Source organism: Stigmatopora argus, chromosome 3 (genome assembly GCF_051989625.1).
Source record: "Stigmatopora argus isolate UIUO_Sarg chromosome 3, RoL_Sarg_1.0, whole genome shotgun sequence".
Classification (NCBI taxonomy): Eukaryota; Metazoa; Chordata; class Actinopteri; order Syngnathiformes; family Syngnathidae; genus Stigmatopora; species Stigmatopora argus.
This window is the reverse complement of record NC_135389.1, coordinates 2036264-2051096: the sequence shown is the minus strand read 5'-3', so window position 1 is coordinate 2051096 and position 14833 is coordinate 2036264. Positions and strand designations below refer to the sequence as shown.

General features: G+C 47.7%; 1 protein-coding gene across 14 annotated transcripts in view; it reads left to right on the top strand.

Annotated features, from left to right (window-relative positions):
* Positions 1–14833, top strand: part of fanca (FA complementation group A) — a 166485-nt gene that overhangs the window by 94215 nt on the left and 57437 nt on the right. For all 14 annotated transcript variants that reach the window (XR_013299496.1, XR_013299498.1, XR_013299497.1 and 11 more), the window contains one exon: positions 1191–1290. Coding sequence is in view for 8 of the 14 variants with exons in the window: in XM_077595441.1 (XP_077451567.1) it covers positions 1191–1290 (100 nt within the window). In the remaining 6 variants the exon portion in view is untranslated. The remainder of the gene's footprint in view (positions 1–1190; positions 1291–14833) is intronic.

Genomic DNA, 14833 nt, shown 5'->3' with positions numbered 1-14833 from the left:
AGGTCCGGCAAGTTAAATTCTAAAATATTGCACAATGTACGATATTGCACATTGCTATTGCACACCCCAAAGTTATTGCACAGAAGGGATTGTGTGTCGTGCTAATGCAAGTTCAGACCCCTGATGGCAAAAAAACTGTCCCTAAGTCTATTTGTCCGTGTTTTGTGCAACCTGTAGCATCTGCCAGAGAGCAGCAGCTGGAACATGTTGTGACCAGGGTGGTATGGGTCCCTAACAATGTTCCTGGCTCTACTGAGGTAGCGAGGAATGTCATCCAGTGAGGACAGAGAGCAGCCGGTGATCTTCTGGGCCGTGTTGATCACTCTCTGCATGGCTTTACTGTCTGCTGCCAGCGTACCACACTGTAATGCAGTATGCCGGGATGCTCTCCACAGTGGCTCTATAGAAGGTTACCAGAAGCTTAGTGTCCAAGTTGTTCCTCCTGAGTATCCTCAGGAAATGGAGTCGTTTCTGGTCCTTCTTCACCACCGACGTGGTGTTGGTAGACCAGGAGAGCTTGTCCGTGACGTGGACCCCCAGGAATTTGAAGGACTGGACCCTGTCTACGCATACTCCATTTATGAGTGGGGCTAAATCTGTGTTGCGTTTGCGAAAGTCCAGGATTATTTCTTTAGTTTTCGTGGTGTTTAGTGTGAGATTGTTCACCAAACAACTCGAAGACAGTTTGTTGACCTCATCTCTGTAGGCAGACTCATCCCCCCTGAGATGAGTCCGACCACAGTGGTGCCCTCTGCAAATTTGATGATGGAGTTAGAGTGGTGGGTCGGTGTACAGTCATACAGTATTGTAAAATTCAAAAATTTCAAGGCAATTTTCAGGGCGCGGCTTATATGCGTGGGTGGCTTATATGTGAGTAAATACGGTACTCCATCACACAGACAGAAATACATCAATCATGCTAACACTTTGATTCTGGCCTAAAAAATGTTCTGAAATGTATTTCTGAATTACTAATCCTTATCAAAAAATCTCTCATAGAGATAACTAATATGTTAATCAGGAGAAAATTAACCGTTTGGGACAGCCTTCACTGTAGGGTTATAAGATTACAGAAAATAAAAACTGCGGTCTGAGCGGCCTTGGCCATGCACATATATAGGATATCAAACTAAAACTAAAACAGATTTTACATTACTATTTTCATGCAATCATACTGTTTGTCCTTCCAGGCAGATTATATGGGCGTCCGGGTTTGTGTCTATATTACTTTGTAATACACACTTGGTCTCCTGCCTTCTACATAGAGTTTGGCATCTGCTCCATCACCAGGTAAAACTGCTTGTATTCTGTTCACATGTTCTAGACCAGGGGTAGGGAACCTATGGCTCGGATGCCATATATGGCTTTTCTGATGGGTGCATGTGGCTTTTTGCTAAGCTGTGACGTAAAATATGTATTTAAACCGCTGGTGACCGAGCCAAGTCCCGAATGCACCAATAGGAGAGTCACGTCGGCACTATGGCGCTGACACTTCCTCTTTTCTGCATGCATATTTTCATTGATTAGGAACTGCGTAACAGTGTTGTCAAAATAATTCATTTAGTACTTTAAAAGTGGTAAAATGACCCCCCAAAAATCACATCCTTTTCACATTTTTACTCTTAAATTCTGAGTATGGCTCTCAAGGAATAAAATTTGAATTTTTTATGGCTCTGTGTCAAAAAGGTCCTCGACCTCTGTTCTAGACTGAACCCAATTTGAAATCAAAGTCATGAAATGTGGTGTACTTTTTGTGTTGTTCCATACCATTGTTTTGTTTATGCAGTTATTGAGATTAGGCAGGTAAGATTCAAATGATCATAGGACATACAAAAAGTAGCCGTACACAATTTTTTCTGATTTCAGTTTTCCAAACGTTCTCTTGTAAACAAAATTAAGTTTTGCTAATCTATTTAAAAAAAATCAAATACAGTGGTACCTCAAGATACGAGCTTAATTAATTCCGGGACTGAGCTCGTAGGTCGATTTACTCGTAACTGAAATGAACGTTTCCCATAGAAATGAACTAAAAACAAATTAATTTGTTCCATCCCTCTGAAAAAACACCAAAAACAGGATATTGGATTGGAATTTTTTTTTAAATTTGTTCTAATTCGCCATCTATTAACAAAGTAACAAATAACTAGTGGTTTAATAGTACTAAAATTAGACGGATTTCGCGGAGGGGAAAGAGAGGGACGGAGCGAGAGGGGGGAGAGACTATTTGCATGGCAACGCGTTTGTAACATAACAAACAAATTTAAATGAACTTGGATTATTATGCAGACACACTCAAAAATAAATTTAATCTAACCTTACACTAAACTTAATTCATTTTTTTATACCTTTCTTCTCCTGGGTTGGCTCTATTTGCCCCGCTTCCACCCTGACTTTCAGATGCAACCTATCGAGGGTTGTTTGCTTTTGTCTTCCCTTCAAAATATTCCGAAAATGATGCACACAAATTTCCTCACAATAGGATTTTCTTATGAACAGCCTCTCGCGTCCGCTGTATGCTCGTATATCAAAATTTGTCTCGTATCTCAAGTTAAATATTTGCCCGAAATTTTACTCTTATATCAAATTGCTCGTATGTCGGGGCACTCATATGTCGAGGTATTACTGTAGTTTCCTTTTTTTGCCAGCTCAAAATATTGTTCGACAGATGTCTTCAAATCATGCCCTTTAATACACAGACAAATTATCAGATATTTTGGACCATGTAAGCAAGAATAATAAATCCTATTTCATACAAGTTTAAAAAATGCTGTCATTTTACTCTGCAACTTGGGTGCTGTTATGTCTGATACAAAACTTAACGACTAAGATTTTCAGTTTTGAACTCATCAATTAGCTGACATTTCTAAACAGATTCAGAATTGTCTTTTTTATTCATTGGACAAGAAAAAAATGAAATAAAAACAGATCTCAAGCATCTCAAGAAGCGTACAGTTCAATGAAAAATAAACATTCATTCATTTTTTTTTAAACTGCTTTATCCCCATTAGGGTCACGGGAGGTGCTGGAGCCTATCCCAGTTGACTTGGGGCACAAGGGGGGGAACGCCTTGAATTGGTGACCAGCCGATCACAGGGCACAAGAAGTCGGACAACCATTCACGTTCACACACATACCTAGGGGCAATTTAGAGTATCCAACCAGCCTACAATGCATGTCTTTGGAATGTGGGAGGAAACCGGCTCACACAGGCTCGGGGAGAACAACCAAACTCCACACAGGTGGACCGACCTGGATTTGAACCCAGGATCCCAGAACTGTGAGGCTGACACGCTAAGCACTCACTGCCGGGCCATTGAAAACTAACCAAAGCATATAAATATAATAAATGAATAAATTGATAAATAAATGAGTGAATAAGTAAAACCTTGAATAAGTTAATTGGATTGGATTGGATTGGATAGGATAACTTTATTCATCCCGTATTCGGGAGAATCCGTTGTCACAGTAGCAAGAGAGTGAGGATGCAGAAAAAGGAAAGGCATTTTAGACATAATTAGATAGGTAATAAGCAGGTTAATAAATAAATAAATACATGAATAAATATATAAATAAATTGTTAGGGACCCATACCACCCTCGTATATGTATACATATATATATATGTGTATGTACACGTGTGTATATATATATATGTGTATATATGTATATATGTATGTATATATATATATATATATATGTATATATATATGTATATATACAGTGGTACCTCGAGATACGAGCTTAATCTGTGATCTGGGACTGAGCTCGTATGACAAGATTCTCGTAATTTGAGCGGAAGTTTCCCATTGAAATGAATGGGAAACAAATTAATTCGTTCCAACTCTCTGAAAAAAACACCAAAAACAGGATATTGGATTGAAAAAAAATGTTTTATTTCTTATAATTCGCCATATATTGACAAAGTAATAAATAACGAGTGGTTTGATAGTAATAAAATGTGTTAAATAGAAGTAAAATTAGACGCATTTCGCGGAAGGGAAGGGAACGACATACACACGAAGGCGGGGGGGGCTGTTCGGGTGGGCTTTATCCACGGCAACAATGCACTCGTAAACGAACAAACAAATTTAAATTAACTTGGATAACTATATACAGACACTCAACGTTTAATGTAACTTCAAACAAAACTAAATTCTAAATTTGATGTAATCTTTTTTACCTTACGTAGTTCTACGGGTTGACACCACCTGGCCGCTCCGCGGAAGTCTTCAAAACGAACGCATCAAGAGTTGTTTGTTTTTGTCTACCCTTCAAAATATTTCGATAATGTCGCATACAAACAAATGTCATCACAATAGGATAACGCACGACCACTTGCCAACGAGAAATAGTCTTTAAAGAACGACCGCGGGACCTTCTTTCCTTAGAAAGAATAACAGGAAATACAATAGTTGAGCTTACCCACGTATTGATTGTAGGTAATGAAGTTTTATTCTGAGAAAGGTTGCCATTGCCTATGGGTGTTGTGTGCACGAGTATACTTCATTACCCAGAAAGCCCTATTTTTGCCCGCGCGTTTCCTGGTCTGAATAACTCATCCGGTGCTCGTAAATATTGTTATACACGAAAGATATGCAAAAAAATGCCATGGCCACCTGGCTTGGTCGCATCACGAAATTTTGACCGCATCAGGGGCGAATTATTCGATCGAAATTTCCCCCGTAAGACGAGCATTTTGTATGACGAGCGGTCGTATGACGAGGTACCACTGTATATGTATGTATATGTATGTATATATATGTATATATATGTATATATATGTATGTATATATATGTATGTATATATATGTATGTATATATATATGTATGTGTATATATGTATGTGTATATATGTATGTGTATATATGTGTATATATATGTGTATATATATATACACACATACATACACATAGATGTACATGCTTGCATAGGGTAGGTCTTAACACTCAGTCATTTGTTTTGTTAAAGAGCGTGACAGCTGATGGGAGGAAGGATCTGCGGAAGCGCTCCTTCCTGCAATGAGGGTGCAGCAGTCTATTGCTGAAAGAGCTTCGGAGGGACTCCACAGACTCATGTAGGGGGTGGGAGGTGCTGTCCATGATGGACATCATCCTGGTCAGCATCCTCCGCTCTCCCACTTCCTCCACAGAGTCCAAAGGACAGCCCAGAACAGAGCTGACCAGCTTATTCAGCCTGTTCCTGTCCCTCTGGCCCCTTTTATACATGGCATCTATGTTTGTGGAACAGTCTAGTTTGTTGTTGAGGTGAACACCCAGGTACTTAAAATTCTCCACGATTTCAATGTCTGTACCTGATTTCAATGTATGTACAATGAGAACCTGAGTGCTCTGTTGAGGATTCCTCCGAAAATCGATGACCATTTCCTTTGTCTTACTGGTGTTGATGTAGAGGTGGTTTTGCCTACACCAGTCAACAAAGGCTGTGATGACTCCCCTGTACTCTAGGTCATTCCTGTCCGTCACTCGTCCAAAAATAGCGGTGTCATCCGAGAACTTCTGGAGGTGGCAGGTGTCTGTATTATGTTTGAAGTCTGATGTGTAGAGGGTTGTGTCTGAGGTTGAAAATATGCAGAATCACTTTGCCAAGCTGATCCGCACAGTCTCTCAGTAGTCTGGAGCTGAGGCCGTCTGGACCGGTAGCTTTCCTTGCCTCGATCTTCTTTAGCTGTTTTATCACCTGATCGACAGTAATGCAGAGACCGGTGGAAGAGGGGGAGGAAGAGGAGGAGGAGAAAGAGGGGGCAGTGTTGCTTCTGGTCTTGGGGGTCAGGGGAGTGGGGGCAGGACTGAATCTGTTAAAGAACTGATTCAGTTCATTGGCCCACTCCCTGTCTCCGGACTCCGGGTCTCTCTCACTGTTGCCTCTATGGCCCGAAATGGCCCTCAAGCTCCTCCAGACCTCTTTGGTGTTGTCTCTCTGGAGTTGGTTCTCTAGCTTCCTCCTGTAGATGGTCTTTCCCTTCCTTATCTCTCTCTTCAGCTCCTTCTGGACCATTTTCAGACTATTTTTCTCCCCAGACCTAAAAGCCCTCTTCTTCTTGTTCAGGCGGGCCCTTAGATCCCTGGTGACCCACGGCTTATTGTTGGAGAAACAACGGACCTTGGAGGGTAAAATGTTCTCAACACAGAAGTTAATATAATCTGTGATGCAGTGGGTCAAGCTGTCAATGTCTTTCCCATGTGAATTGCACAGCACCTCCCAGTTAGTGGTATCAAAACAGTCCCTCAGTACCATGCTGGTCTCCTCGCTCCATCTTTATATGATCGTGGTACGTTTTATTTTCCTCACCATAGGGATGTAGGTGGGGATCAGATGGACCAGGTTGTGGTCTGAGCGGCCCAGTGGGGGCAGGAGGACTGGGCTGTATGCCTCCTTTGTGTTGGCATACAGCAGGTCCAGAGTTGTTTGTTCCCTTGTGTGGCACTTCACATACTGAGTGAAGGTGGGGAGAGTATAAACCAAGGGAGCATGGTTAAAATCACCAGAGATAAGAAGGAGAGACTGGGGGTGTGACGTCTGCAGCCGGGACACAGTAACGTGAAGCAGCTCGAGAGCGACTGCCGCATCGGCAGAAGAAGGTTGTTGGGTTTAAACACCAGACATTTGTATCACCAATCTGAAAAAAGTAGGAACACAAAGAATTGAGGTTATTTTATTTAAAAATGAGAGGGTCTCGGACCGTTCGCGTCTCAGCCCGTCGACACACTCTGAAGAAAATCTCCCCTCGCCAAGTCTCTTATTGTGTTTTGGGAGTGTCCAAGTTACAGGAAGTTTCAAGCTGATCACAGGAGAGATAGTTCTCTCCCAGTTACAAAAGGTTATTTGATCATGACTTGGTGTACATTTACATACCAGGTAAAACGATATTACTATGGATCGGCAAAGTTTTGCAAAGAAAAGGCGACCGTTGACAATGGACATGAAATGCGAAGTAATTGAAAAATATGAGCGTGGGGCAATGTTCCCTCTAAGCTGCGCGCGTGCGCAATTGCGCACTACTCTCATCTTCTCTGCGCAGCAGCAATCAGGGAGACAACAGTTGGAACCTTCACGAGGTGTCTCCCGAGAGGCCGCCCGCCGCGGCCTGCGAATCCAACACAACCACCCAGAGATGCCACCCAGGAACATGGCGCCCTATGTTTTTCATCCAGCCGGAGATGTCCGCCCTGCCCCACACCTCCGGTTACTCCTCCTAAGGGCAGGCGACGTCGAGGAGAACCCGGGACCTACCTGCCCGGGATGCTCTAAGACGATCCGTCGTGACTTCACCCCACTGGTCTGCAACGCTTGCCGACGAAATTTCCACAGGACCTGTAGCGGCCTGACCCGAACCCAGATAAAGAGTCATCAAGGCTTTCTCTGCGGATCCTGTTCCGGAAATGCCGTCGTGCCGTCACTTCCGCGCACAGCCTACGTGGGACCGAAAGAAAAATGCTGTGTCTGCAAAATCTCCTTCTCCCCTACCATCTCCCCCATCCCCTGCTCGAACTGCCCCAACAAATCCCACCGCTCTTGCTCTGGACTACCTCGCTCCCAAATTAATGCAAACTGGCTATGCCCGACCTGCTCACCACCCCCGACACAACAATCCTCCACACACCAAACAGCCATAACAACACACCAACCTATAAACGCAAACTGCCCCACCTGTAATAACAAATTAATCGTTTCACGCTCTCCCCTGACATGTAGATCCTGCAAACGTGGATTCCACCTCAAATGTGCCCCTGAAACCAGACACGCTTTAACCATACTTCGCAGGAACAATAACTGGTGCTGCCAGAGCTGTCTGAACCTGAAACCCTCCCACCCTCAACAACCCACAGATAGGATTGCCGATCTACCGGAGGCACGGAAAGCCGGTCTCACCATCCTTCAATGGAACTGTGACTACCTGGCGACCAAGACTACCGAACTGAAAGAGGTGACGGCACGTCTAAAAATTGACATCCTCCTCCTCCAGGAAACAAAACTGGGACTCGAAGACCCGACGCCTCAGCTCGACGGTTATAACGTGATTCGCCAAGACCGTGAGGGCTCAGGCACAAAACAGCGACGAGGCGGGGGTCTCCTTGTCTACCTGAGATGCGGCATCCCCTACTCCATCCTTCCAGCGTCCCTATCAGGCCCCCTCGAACTCCAGCATATCCACATTCCCATCGCCCGCAGGCGGCACCTCTCACTGGTCAACGCCTACATCCCCCCGGCGACATCGGATTATTGTCCTGCCCCCCAAGATTTCTCCTGGTTAAACTCGCTCCCCACGGAGCATGGCCTGATCTGCGGGGATTTCAACGCGCACCACCCGACCTGGGATATACTTGCCAAGACAGATCCCAGGGGTAACGCAATCCATCAATGGGTCGATGACCATGACCTAACTCTCCTTAATGACGGCGTGTGGACACGGACTGTCAGATACCAACAAGGAGCAGGCATGAGTGCCCCCGACCTAACGATCACTGACCCCACCACGGCCGAACATCTGCAATGGGAACCCATCGACGAGATGACTTCCGACCACAGACCGATTCTGATTAGGTGGAACCGTGCTCTCCGTGTCGAATGCCAACAAAGAAGAGTACGACCCAACTTCTCGAAAGCTGACTGGAAGAGGTATCGTACCATCCTCATGGATTGCCTACCCGTAATCTCCGCAGCAGCCACAGCCCCGGAAAAACTCTCCCTCCTAGTGCAACACATGAAAGAGGCAGCAGCACTTACAATACCGGTCAAAGTTATCCGCCAGAAGGAGCTCCCATGGTTGACACAGGACCTGAAGGACCTCATCCGCGAAAGGAATCGACTACGTCGAGACCTCCAACAAAATAGGAAAGAATGGATAGCACTCTGCCAACAGATCAAACAAAAAACCACTGAAGCGAAAAGGAACGCATGGCGCTTACACCTCACCAAGATCGCCGAGACAAGATCTACGGGACAAGCCTGGTCCTTAGTAAAATCCCTCTCAGGCACCAAAACACAACAATCTGGCGAGTCCCTGGTCTACAAGAACAAGGAGTACGTGAGTGACCGAGCCAAAGCAACAGCATTTATCAGGGAATATGCCTCGGTCAGCGGACGCAAGAGTGACAAGCGGAGCAGACGAGCAGTGCGTTCTCTACGTACAGCTACCCGCAGACTGCTCGGCTCACCGCGACAAGTCCTCGAGCTCCCGTTCACCGATGCTGAACTGCAGACAGCGCTGTCCCAACTTAAAGCGGGTAAGGCAGCTGGACCCGACGACATAGCCCCGGACCTTCTAAAAAATCTTCCGGCAAACATCCTTCCCGAACTACTCCATATCGTCAACACCAGCTGGCTAGAGGGCTGGTGTCCACAAGCTTGGCGAGTGGCCACCATCATCCCTTTCCTCAAAAAAGGGAAGTCACCAAAGGACGTTGGGAACTACAGACCCATCGCCCTCACCTCTACGCTTAGCAAAACAATGGAAAGGCTCATCGTGAACCGTCTCGCCTGGTGGTTGGAAGATAAACAGCTTCTCAGCCACTGGCAAGCCGGTTTTCGAAAGGGAAGAAGCACGACGGACCAGGCCCTGCGACTGTCGCAGTTCATCTCTGATGGCTTCCAGTCGACTCAACGGCAACGCACGCTTGCAACATTCTTTGACTTCAGCAAGGCATTCGACCAGGTATGGAGAACAGGTCTCTTACAAAAAATGGCAGACCTGGGGGTCCCCTACCGCTTCATCAGATGGATCGCCAACTGGCTCACAAATCGCACAGCCAGGGTCAGGATCAACAATACCACCGGCAGGAGCAGAACCTTCAAAGAAGGGCTCCCCCAAGGCTCGGTCCTGTCACCCCTCTTATTCATCATCTACATTAATGACCTCCTCGACAAGTTCAACGACTCCACCCTGGTCAGCGCCTATGCAGACGATCTGGCTCTTGCTTGTCGGGGTAGGAACAAAGAGGAGGTGGAAAGCAGACTTCAAGCGGAGGTTGAAAAAGTCTGGAGGTGGAGTTCCGAGGCACACCTAAACCTTAACACCACCAAGTGTGAGGCGTCATTTTTTAGCCTGGACTCCGCTGAGGCCAAATGGCAACCAAAGATCTTAATAAATGGCGCCACCCTCAAGCATAACCCCACCCCCACTTTTCTTGGCGTATCTTTTGACCGACAACTCACGTTTGCAGAGCAAGCGAAAAAAGTCCGCCAAACCATGTCCAAAAGAACGAACCTCCTCCGCAAACTCAGTGGCACATCCTGGGGTTGGCAACCAAACGACCTTAGAACAGTGTATATTGCCACCCAGAGAAGTCTTGCGGAGTACGCAGCACCGGCATGGGCCCCCTGGCTGGCCCAAACTCACCTCAAATCCCTTGAAACCGCCCAACTGGAAGCAGCCCGCGCCATAACTCACCACCTCAGGTCTACCCCCACCGAAGCAGTCCTACATGAGGCACATCTCACACCCCTCTCATCCCGCCTCAAGTTACAAGCACTTCTTAAGGCGGATGCCTGGAACCAGCTGCCTCCTTCTGATCCCCGACACCGCCTCCTCCATGAAAACGTTAAAATGCGTTTGCAAAAGAAGCCAGACTGGCGATCATCGACCCTTCCCCGTCTTACCGCTCTCGAACTCCATACCCCTTGCACATACTCTTCCCATCCCTGCCCACCCTGGCTATTACCCCCCCCCCATCCAAACCGCCTTTACCGCAGTCTCTAAACACATGCCGACCATCACCCAAAGAGATAAGGCAGAAGAGCTCATCAGAAGCATGGGTAAACCGGACCTACAGATCTTCACAGATGGATCCACCAAAGAAGGCACTGCGGACGGTGGTGCAGGTTTTGTCGTCATTAAGGAGAGTGCAATCATCCACCAATGGCATGGTGCCACTGGCAGCCGCAGCAGCTCCTACCACTCTGAAAAAGTGGCACTGACCGAGGCACTCTCCTGGCTGAGGGAAACAGCAGACTGGCAGACATCAATTATCCTCAGTGACTGCAAATCGCTGGTCCAAGCTATGGGAAACCCCCATACGCAAGACCCCGCCATTCGGAGACTTCAGGGTGACATCGCCCTTTTCCCTCCGCCTAAGCGACTGCAGCTACTGTGGATCCCGGGCCACTGCAACATATGCGGAAACGACCTGGCTGATGCCCTAGCTAAACTTGGCTCGTTAGATGACCAAACCAATACCCCCCCGGACGCAGCCACAAGACGTGCCATCATCCAACGTGAAGATCGCTCCCCCCCCCCCTCTCCCACCCCCGCCTTTTGCAGACCTACACTACAAAAGTCACAGAGGAAGAACTTGCCCTATCGAAAGGAGACCGCACAGACCTGATTCGTTTCCGCAGTGGACACCACCCCCTGCTCCGCCGTTGGCTCCACCTTGTGGGGAAATCCAACTCGGATCGCTGCCGCCTGTGCGACGAGGAAACAGAGTCGTCTGAACACTTATGGCTCCGCTGCCCGGCCTTAATGACCGAACGCTACCATCGCGGCTTGGGCAACTCCCTGGATGAACTTATCCGTGTTTCAGTGGCAGCTCTAGCGCTGCTGAGGGTAATCCTCAGGCGCCTGAGGTGAAAAAAGAAGAAGAAGAAGAAGATGCGCAGCGCTAACAGCTGATCCTTTGTGTAAAACAGTGGAGGCATGGCTGAGTGGGTCAAAAATGTAAAGTCCAGAATTTGCAAGGATAAACTAAACTAATAGATCTAAGACTGCCTCTCGCACAACTTGAGTCTTGGAGTAGAGTCTTGAAAGTAAAGTTTTAAAACATTAAAGTATGGAATATAAAATATAAAGTAAAGTAACAAGTAAAATCTTAAGAGACAATAAAACGTAAAAATAAAGGATAAAAAAGCTGTGAAAACACAGAATGCGAGTGACGGCAGTTTAATCCCTTAAAACGCCTTGTAATGTATTTAATCAAAATGTGTGTAATTATTTGCAATCATCTTAAATCTATTGTAAATTCATTGTATGCAATACATTTTTGGACTGCATTTTGCTCTGAAACACGTTTGCATTCACATCATTTGAAAGGGAATGTGGCAAGGTCATTTTTTTTTCTTCTTGCCGACAAAGGTCCTGCCCAAATATTATACAAAACAAAAAAAAATCACGCAATTCTCCACACGCCCCTAATACTATACTAGAGTCTCATCTCATCTTCTTCCGCTTTATCAAAAGTCGTGTTGCGGGGACAGCAGCTTGAAGCCCAGACTTCCGTCCCCCCAGCCACTTCATCCAGCTCTTCCGGGAGTATCCCAAGGCATTCCCGGGCCAGCCGGGAAACAGTTTGCCCAGCGTGTCCGAGGTCAGCCCCGTGGCCTCCTCCCGGCGTCCAGGATGCATCCTGATCAGATGCCCAAGCCAACTCGTCTGGCTCCTCTCGATCTGGAGGAGCAGCGGAGCCCCTCCCGGATGACCAAGCTTCTCACCTTATCTCTAAGGGAGAGTCCGTACATCCTGCGGAGGAAACTTATTTCAGCCGCTTGTATCCGGGATCTCGTTCTTTCGGTCGTGACCCACAGCTCGTGACCATTGATGAGGGTGGGAACGTAGACCGACCGGTAAATAGAGAGCTTCGCCTTTTGGCTCAGCTCCTTCTTCACCATGACGGACCGGTGCAGAGTCCACATCACTGTGGACGCCGCCCCAATCCGCCTATCAATCACTGCTCCATTCTTCCCTCATTCATGAACAAGACCCCAAGATACTTAAACTCCTCCACCTGGGGGATGACCTGGTCCCTGACCCAGAGAGGGCACGCCACCTTTTTCCGACTGAGGACCATGGTCTCAGATTTGGAGGTGCTCATTCTCATCCCGACCGCTTTACACTCGGTTGCGAATCGTTCCAGCGAGAGTTGGAGATCACGGCCTGATGAAGCCAACAGAACCACATCATTTGCAAAAAGCAGGTATGCAATACTGAGGCCAACAAACTGGACCCCCTCAACACCACGGCTGCGCCTACATATTCTGTCCATGAAAGTGATGAACAGAATCTGTGACAAAGGGCAGCCCTGGCGGAGTCCAACCCCACTGGAAACGCATCCGACTTACTGCCGGCTACGCGGACCAGACTCTGACACCAGCACTTACTCCCGGAGTACCCCCCTCAAGACTGCCCGGGGGACACGGTCGAACGCCTTCTCCAAGTGGTTGGGCAATATCCCATGACTCCCTGAGTACCCTGCTGAGGGTGTAGAGCTGATCCACTGTTCCACGGCCAGGACGAAAACCACACTGCTACTCCTGAATCCAAAGTCCGTGCTCCCGGCAGACCCTCGTCTCCATTACCCCAGAATAGACCTTCCCAGGGAGGCTGAGGAGTGTGATTCCCTGGTAATTGGAACTTTTTAAAAAGGGGAACCACCACCCAGGTCTGGCAATCCAGAGGCACTGTCCCCGATGTCCACGCATGTCAACCAAGACAGCCCCACAACATCCTTTAGAAACTCCGGGCGGCTCTCATTCACCTCCGGGGCCTTGCCACCAAGGAGCTTGTTATCCACCTTGGTGCCTTCAACCCAAGAGATAAGAGAGTCCACCCCAGAGTCCCCCGGCTCTGCTTCCTCATGGCAAGGGGCGTCGGTGGAATCGAGGAGTATTCGGCCGACCAATTCACAACATCCCGAGTCGAGGTCAGCAGCGCCCCATCCCCACTAAACACTGTGTTGACGGTGCACTGCTTTCCCCCTTCTGAGACGTCAGATGGTGGACCAAAATTTCCTTGAAGCCACCCGGCAGTCGTTCTACATGGCCTCACCGAACTCCTCCCATGCCCGTGTTTTTTGCCTCAGAGACGACCAGAGCCACATGCCGCTTGGCCACCCGGTACCCGTCAGCTGCCTACAGAGTCCCATGGGCCAAAAAGGCCCAGTATGACTTCTTTTTCAGCCTGATGACATCCCTTACCGCCACTGTCCACCAGCAGGTTCTGGGGTTGCCGCGACAGGCACCGACCACCTTGCGGCCCCAGCTCCGGTCTGCCGCCTCAGCAATAGAAGCGCGGAACATGGTCCACTTGTACTCAATGTCCCTCACCTCTTCCCGGACATGAGAGAAGCTCTGTCGGAGGTGGGATTTGAAACTCCATCTGACAAGGCGTGTGCGGTCGATTGGTCGGCGGTCTTTTAGTCGCCCCGACCGCGACAACGGGTGACCAAAAGACCGGAGACAAAACAAGGTAAAACAACACGGTCTACGTATCAATAAAAGCCAACATTGGCCATGAGCAGTTTCACTGAGCCGACGTGGGAGTGTATAAGAGTTTGTATATACATGCGTTGTCCCTTTAAGAAGCTACGTCAGTCAGGGTCTTAACAAGTTCTCCAACAAAAAACAATAAAAGCCTGGGAAATTTGGAGCTTTTCTTTAGCCTAATAATTACTAGGGCATTAAGTATGACTAAATAGTAATTCACAGTTTGTATTTAGGGAATTTGAGCAACGATTTAAATGGTGATTATCACTTACCTTCCGGGCGACCAAAAGATCGGCGACCAAAAGACCGGCGACCAATCGACCGTGTACCCTGACAAGGGACTCCGCCAGGCATTCCCAGCAGACCCTCACGAAACGTTTAGGTCTCCCGGGCCGCACTGGCATCTGCCCCCACCATCGGAGACAACTCATCACCAAGTGTTGATCGGTTGACAGCGCCGCCCCTTTCTTTACCCGAGTGTCCAAGACATGCGGCCGCAGGTTCGATGATACGACCACAAAGTCGATCATCGAACTGCGGCCTAGAGCGTCCTGGTGCCAAGAGCACATATGGACACCCTTATTCTTGAACATGGTGTTCATTATTGTCAAACTACGACG